General features: G+C 42.8%; 1 protein-coding gene across 1 annotated transcript; it reads left to right on the top strand.

Annotated features, from left to right (window-relative positions):
• Positions 1 to 653: 653 nt before the first annotated feature.
• On the top strand, positions 654 to 7,254 carry NME5 (NME/NM23 family member 5). Its single transcript, XM_009080159.1, has 5 exons — positions 654 to 782; positions 2,883 to 3,088; positions 3,398 to 3,498; positions 4,469 to 4,587; positions 7,168 to 7,254. Exons 1-5 carry the CDS (start codon positions 654 to 656, stop codon positions 7,252 to 7,254), a joined length of 642 nt encoding a protein of 213 aa, XP_009078407.1.
• Positions 7,255 to 7,461: the final 207 nt, after the last annotated feature.

Raw genomic sequence — 7,461 nt, 5'->3', positions numbered from 1 at the left:
GAGAAGGCTGCAGGGAGACCTCAGAGCACCTTGCAGAGCTTAGAGGAGCTACAAGGGAGCTGGAGAGGGACTTTGGACAAGGGGGAAAGGCTTCCCACTGACAGAGGGCAGGATAGATTGGATATTGGGGAGAAATTCTTCCCTGGTGAGGTGCTGGCACAGGTTTGCCCAGAGAAGCTGTGGATGCCTTATCCCTGGAAGTGTTCAAGGCCAGGCTGGATGGGGCTTGGAGCAACTTGGGTAGTGGAAGGTGTCCCTGCCCATAGCAGGGAGTAGAATGAGATGATCTTTAAGGTCTTTCCAACCCAAACCAGTCTGTGAGTCTGTGATGAAAAGGTCACAAGGCTGTAAGAAGCCCCTGTGGTAGTTCTGTCATAACACAGTTCTGTACTCTCAGCTTGGTAATGGATCTGCTCAGTCAGAAACCCATCACTTTGTCTTGAGCCCATAAACACAAGAAGTAAATAACAATGAGAATGTGAAAAACAGAGTGTTAACCATGTGGATTTTGTGAAATGGGGTGACCCTGTCTGTCCCTGGGGTACCTGGTGACTGTCACTGCAGGTGACTGTGCAGTAGACAAGCTCCAAATGTCATGAACTGGTGTCGTTGCAGTACACAAGGGACAGGTGAAATCTAATTCAGAAGCCAAGATGCAGATGTTAATGCCTGAACCTCAGACCTTTGTGGAAAGAACTCTGGCTCTCATCAAACCAGATGTCATTGATAAAGAAGAAGAAATAGAGGATCTCATTCTCCGCTCAGGATTCCTGATTGTCCAGGTAACAGTCTGTGCTGCAGAGAAAAGAGCTGCAGTTTGTGAGTCAGGACAAAATTTATTTAACTCTCAGCAATCAAGCCAGTAACTAAAAGCCTGTGTGTCCAAAAATCAATGTATATTTTTCATATGTCATCAGGCATCACTGCCAGATTCTGTAAGGAGACATTATTTTTGGTGCATGGAAAGAAACAGAGCTGACCACAGGAAAACACAGACTTTGTTAATATAACTCTGGTTTAGCAAATGTAGGGAGCAGATGTGTGTACTCTCCAAAGTAACTCTTTGGAGAGCACATCATGCTGGTATCACAAGGTTTTGTGCAGCTTACAAGTGGATTTTAGGGAATTAATTGAGTTCATTAGCTGGCTGGTTGCCGTCTGACTCATTTTTTGCTTCCACTGTTTTTACTGTAATGGACTTTATGAATCTCTAAGTGTATCACAAATATTTGACATAAACAGATCTTACTGAGCTTGTCCTTTCCTGCCATGGAGGCCATGGGAATGTTGCCTTGAGCACCAGTGTCAGACCCTGTGCTGCTGGGAGAGGCTCTGGATGTGACTGTCAGCAGAGATTATGCTAAGAGGAAATCTCCCGTTAGAAATGTGCTCTCAGCGCCTCGTTACGGGGCTCTGACAGCGTGTGGAAAAGCCGTGTTACTATGAGCCGGAGGAGGAGCAGGAGGAGGATGAGGTGGATGGATGGATGGATGGATGGAGCAGGATAGAATCTCCGACCGCCGCGTCCCGCCCGGAACCGGCGCTGGGAGTCGCTGTGCCATCGCGCCTGGCGCGGCCGGAGCTCCCCCTTCCTCCTCCTCCTTCTCTTTCTCCTCCCCCTTCCTCCTCCTTCCCTCCCTCCCCCATTGTTTGGGTTTGTTTTCTTTTTTCCATTTCCTTCCTTACCTTTACGGTTGTTCCATTTGTTTGTATTTATTATTTGTATTTCTTTATTTATGGACCTTTTGGAGCATCTCCAGAGGAGGTCACGAAGATGCTCCAAGCAGCTCTGCTATGCAGACAGGCCGAGAGAGCTGGGGGTGGGCAGCCTGGAGAAGAGAAGGCTCTAGGGAGACTTTAGAGCCCCTTCCAGTGCCTAAAGGGGCTACAAGAGAGATGGAGAGGGACTTGGGACAAGGGCCTGGAGTGACAGGACAAGGGGGAATGGATTCACACTGACAGGGGGCAGGGACAGATGGGAGTTTGGGAAGGAATTCTTCCCTGTGAGGGTGGTGATGCACTGATACAGGTTGCCCAGAAAAACTGTGACTGCCCCATCCCTGGAAGCATTCAAAGCCAGGCTGGGTGGGTCTTGGAGCAACCATGACAGGGGGATTAGAATGAGATGATTTTTAAGGTCCCTTCTAATCCAAACCATTCCATGATTCTATTGATACGATATGTATCAGAAGACAGGACAAATTAGATTTATTTATTTACTTATTTATTTGCAAGATGTTAATAGATCCCTCTGATGTCTCCAGTGACTTTGACAAAGTTATGAGGGCTCTGAATTCGAGGTAGTCTTGTGTTGGATAAGTTTGAGCTCAAAGAACGCACTTCAAAACATTTTTCTTGACTGCCCTATGCTTTGTGTAACCTCCCAAAGTTGCCTTCATCCTAGGCACCTGCAGGCTAGGCAGCTATTGTGAGACTCATACAGCATGAGTACTGATTGAAAAATAGAACAATTGCATAATTACCAGTGTGGGCTGCAGAGAAACTTGTTTAAAAGTAGAACATTATGCTGGAGCAGCTGAGCAATGAAATCCTGCCCCTGTAATGCTCTTCACTTTTTCTGTACAGTGCCCTGACTGGCATCCAGTGGCTAGAAAATGCTGTAATTTGCCTGGGCTACAATCACCTCTTACTCCAATGGGGTGTTGCTTAATTAACTTGGAAACTTTCTCTTTGTTACTCTGTATCTCCAAGCTGATCAGATCTGGGAGTATCAGATTAGGCTCAGAAATTACTCTGTGTTCTTCACTTGAAGATATGAGCACAGCCGAGAACTCTATCCTATCTGAGATCTTTTACTGGTCTTATCTCTTGTAATGTAGCAAGTTGTTTTTAACTCTGTTTTTGTCTTTTACACTTTATAGAAACGGAAACTCCACTTAAGCCCAGAGCAATGTAGCAACTTCTATGCAGACCAATTTGGGAAAGTGTTTTTCCCTAATTTAACAGCCTATATGAGTTCTGGACCTATAGTCGCTCTGGTTCTTGCCAGACATTGTGCCGTCTCATACTGGAAGGAGTTGCTTGGACCATCCAACAGCATAAGAGCTCAGAGAACTCACCCTCACAGGTAACTCTCTGGCCTTGGGCAAGACAGGAGAATTTTATCATTCTCTTAACTGAGACTAGAATTCCCTTTTGTTTGTTTGTTTTGGGTGGTGGGTTGGGTTTTTTTTGTTTGTACAGTACAGATACAGATTTGCAGTGGCTCTTTATCTCTTCAGTTCTGTGTAGCAGCTTTTCACCTTTACTTTTTAGTATGTAAAGTTCACCTATTTTACGGGGAGTGCTGTGTGCTAACATAACTCCTAGGTAGCTGCTTCTTATGTTTGAAACAAAATCAAGTTGCCCTCCAAGCAGTTATTTCTCTTGTTTTTAGCTTAAGAGCACTGTATGGGACTGATAAGCTGAGGAATGCACTTCATGGCAGCCACAGCATTGCCTCAGCAGAGAGAGAAATTAAATTCATGTTTCCAGAAGGTAAAGTGGTACAATTGATCCATTGCCAGTATAGTGTCTTTCCCTGGTATTACTTGTCTCTGTCCAGACTCCAGGTACAATTGGATTTAGAGGAGGTTGGGTTTGTTTGCTTTGTGGGTCTCCTTATGTGTAAGCTGTTATTTTCTGCTATGAAAGGCTTACCAATATCTATCTGAAAAGCCAGTGTAGTTACAGGGATTGCTTCTACTTCTCAAACTGTGTGTTCCAAGAACTGGAGCAGACAGAGCTGGTAAGTGAGCAATGGGAAGCTATTACACTCTAGCAAGTCTTTCTGGCACTGTCAGCCCCAGAGACTCCTGCTGGCTTGAGAAGACTCTTCTGGGGCTCTGGCTGAGTAATTCCTGTTCAAAAGCAGCTGGATGCTCACATGATAGTGCAATTCTAAAGTGAAGTGCCAGAGAAAAGGCCCTTGGAACCTGGAAAGGCTGGGAGAGGATCTCTTGCTTGTAATGTAACAGTCTTTGCTCTGACAGAAAGATGCAAGGGAAACTGCTTGAAAAACACATCTGCTACTGTCAAACATATCAGTGAGTTTAATAAAAGATGTTGCACTTCCCTACAAACCTGACCCTGACAACAAATTGGGGCTAAAGGTGAGATTTTTAGGATCTGCAGAAATCAGCTTCACGCTGCAAGAAAAAAGTACTGAACATGGGATACATTTTTTCTCTTCTGTCCCAAATGCATCTTCAAGGATACAGGTTTTCCCTAGATGATCTGATTTCCTCCCTTTTCATAACAGACTATAATTAGTAAAATTACCTCAGGGACATTGTAAAGAGGTTTAGGGAGTTTCTTCGCAATTTGTTGTGGGAAAACCTGTAAAGGCCATGATGTATTATTAACTTATTAAGGAGAAGAACAGCTCACATATGAACAACCTTTGAAAGAATGGTTTTTTTAATCACTCTACAAGCTGCTTTCTAACACCTGTGGTTACTCTTTACAGTGATCCCGCAGCCAGTTCCCACAGGACAAAGCGCTAGGGATTACTTGAACCTGCATGTGAAGCCCACGTTACTGGCTGGGCTCACTGCCCTGTGCAGAGAGAAACCAGCAGACCCCATGGTATGTACAGTGCAGTTACACTGGGGTGTAAGCTTTGGGATGCATTTACTTTGTGTTAGCAAAGTCCCTCCCATAGGAAAACTACTCTGTTGTTGACGAGCTGAAGAGCTAGGCTGTTTTACCTAATCAAATAACATTTGGTTTCACAAAGTTGATTTGTTTGTTAGAGATAAAACAAGGGTGTGTTTTCAGTCCCTAAACAAAATCAGCTTTCTTTCATCTGGAAAAATATGGTAAATGTGTTTTTGTGTTCTTACAGTTCCAGTCATTCACACTAGCACTTCTTTAAGCATGCAGATAATTAATCAGTGTGACAACTTGCTGGCAGTTGTGGATTTTACATCATTTATAATCAGCATTGCATTTTTCTAAAAGATACACTTCAGGGAAAAAAAGGAATAACTTGGGGTGTTTCTATGAATTCTGTGGTATACATGAAGTCAAATTAAATGTCCTGTGTTCCAGCTTTATAACCTGTGTGTGTTATCTGTATGTCTGGCACTGTTACCACAGAAATCTAGAAAACAGAGGTGAACTCCATCCCTTTGCCCAAAGGCCAGACCAGTTGCATCTAACCATTCCTAGCAAATGTGTGTCTGGCCTGTTCTTTAGCTTTCCAAATGATGGAGAATTGACATTCTCCCCAGGCATCTGTTTCAGTGCTTAATTATACTTAGTTAAAAGCTTCACTAAAAGATAGCCTAAATCTCCTGGGCTCCGATTTTAAGCCCATTACTTCCCCCCTCCCTTTTACTATCCCCAGAAGACATTGGAAACAATGTAATATCTCCTTTTTTTGCAGCAACCTAATGTCTATTTGGAATATTACTATCTTCTTTCCCTTCAGTCATCTCTTCTCTGTATTAAAACCTGATTTTTTTCCTGTTAGAAGTCCCATTTCTCTAACTCGTTGTTTTGGCTTCCAATTAATTTGCATTCCTAGCACAATTTTCTAGACAGTTACGTGATATCTAACAGAAACTTAATTAAGACAATGCTTTCCTTCCTTGCTTGTAAGAAAGCTATATGAGGCTGTGTCAATAGCAACCTGCTCTGGTTGTCCCTGCCCAGGGCAGGGAGTTGGGACTAGATGATCTCTAAGGTCCATTCCAATCCCTACAATTCTATGATTCTGTGATTCTATGATAATAGCTTTGCTAAAAATATTATATTTGCACCTTCTTCCCTCTCAATAATATCTGTGACCTTGTAACTGAAAGAAAAGAATGTGGATTCGATACTGCTACAGAAGTACATGTTGCCTATTGCTTTCAGTTTATCTGCTAGGTGACTTAGAGGGAGATGGATGGAATGTTTTGGGTTTTCTAGAATCCTTTTTTCTTTCTTCTTTCTGACTTGCTGTCAGCACAGAGATTGTCTCAGCCAATTCCTTAGGTAACACAGAATAAATCCGATCAGGCTCAAATGATTAAAAATTTTAATTTTTTTCCCAAGTGTTTTTCTAAAGGTTTCTGTGTTTTGGGAATAGTTTGTTTGTTTGTTTACTATTTCTGTCTTGGGTTCTTACTACTGGTTTTGCCGGTGTTGAGTAACCTGTGAGGACTGTCCTAGTGCTGTGTTTGTTGGCTCTCCCTTTGCAAACCAACCTTTTTGTACGAGGTGAGAAAGGGAGGGTATTGCTTACCTTAGGTTTGCTGTTCTAGCTGTTCTTTCACTTCACAGTCTGGCATGGAGGTGGTTGTACTTAGCATTCCAGAAACTAATCGGCAACAGGCTTGGGAAGTAAATAAGGATGTGTTAAAAATTTTGCCTTACAAGTGGAGAAATGGAGGCAAAAGGTGAATTTGCCTAAGGCCAGGCCCAGACTGGGAGGGTATTGCTTACCTTAGGTTTGCTGTTCTAGCTGTTCTTTCACTTCACAGTCTGGCATGGAGGTGGTTGTACTTAGCATTCCAGAAACTAATCGGCAACAGGCTTGGGAAGTAAATAAGGATGTGTTAAAAATTTTGCCTTACAAGTGGAGAAATGGAGGCAAAAGGTGAATTTGCCTAAGGCCAGGCCCAGACTATGGAGGGGAGGGAGGACTCGAGGTATTCCTGCCTCCCACATGCTTATTTAAGTGCAGCGTGCTGGAAAACTGACAAGATGAATTTCATAAAGTAATCGTGCTTTGGTTTGAAGTTTTAGCTGCTGTAAGGTGATTTCACTGCAGAATGCTGACACTTTCAGTGAATGGTTACTAGAAGAACTATCTCTAAGTGCTATCAGGAGTAACATTTCATGAAGCGGTTTCATGCATGTTGTGCAGCCTCATTTCCAAACAGAGCTGATTCAATTGTCTGAAGTATGGCTCAAATCTTCCTATGCATACACAAAGACAAACATTGCCAGGAAAAGTTGTCTTCTAAAGAGTAGTGTGAGTGGTTCAAAAGCAGTATAAGCTGTGAAGATTTAAAAGAACATTTTGAAAACACAGGTTATCCATATGTCCATTTTTTGCTGAAAGGTCCTAATTTTGCAGCACTGTAGGAGAGGTTTCAAATAATGCTTTTAGTAGCCTCTTATACACTTAATAGAAAACCACAGAAATCTGAAAGTGTTTGGGGCTTTGTTCCACAGATCTGGCTTGCTGACTGGCTGATTAAACACAATCCTAACAAGCCCAGAGTACAACATCCTGTCACCAAGGAGGAGCATCGAGGGTGAGAGCTCGACAGGAATCATCTCAAGCATTCCAACTTACAGATCTGTTCTGTCAGTTTCAATGTGTCCCTTGACTATGTAACCGATATCATTTGCAGTAAATGCATTTGTCGTAACTACTTGTCTCTTTCTGATCAGTGTAAGGTTATTTATGCCATGATGACACAACATTCTCAGCAGGTGTGACTTACTATTTCCCTCATTTTTCTT

Source organism: Acanthisitta chloris, unplaced genomic scaffold (genome assembly GCF_000695815.1).
Source record: "Acanthisitta chloris isolate BGI_N310 unplaced genomic scaffold, ASM69581v1 scaffold6780, whole genome shotgun sequence".
Lineage (NCBI taxonomy): Eukaryota > Metazoa > Chordata > Aves > Passeriformes > Acanthisittidae > Acanthisitta > Acanthisitta chloris.
The sequence above is the reverse complement of the archived record's forward strand: the minus strand, read 5'-3'. Positions and strand labels throughout refer to the sequence as shown.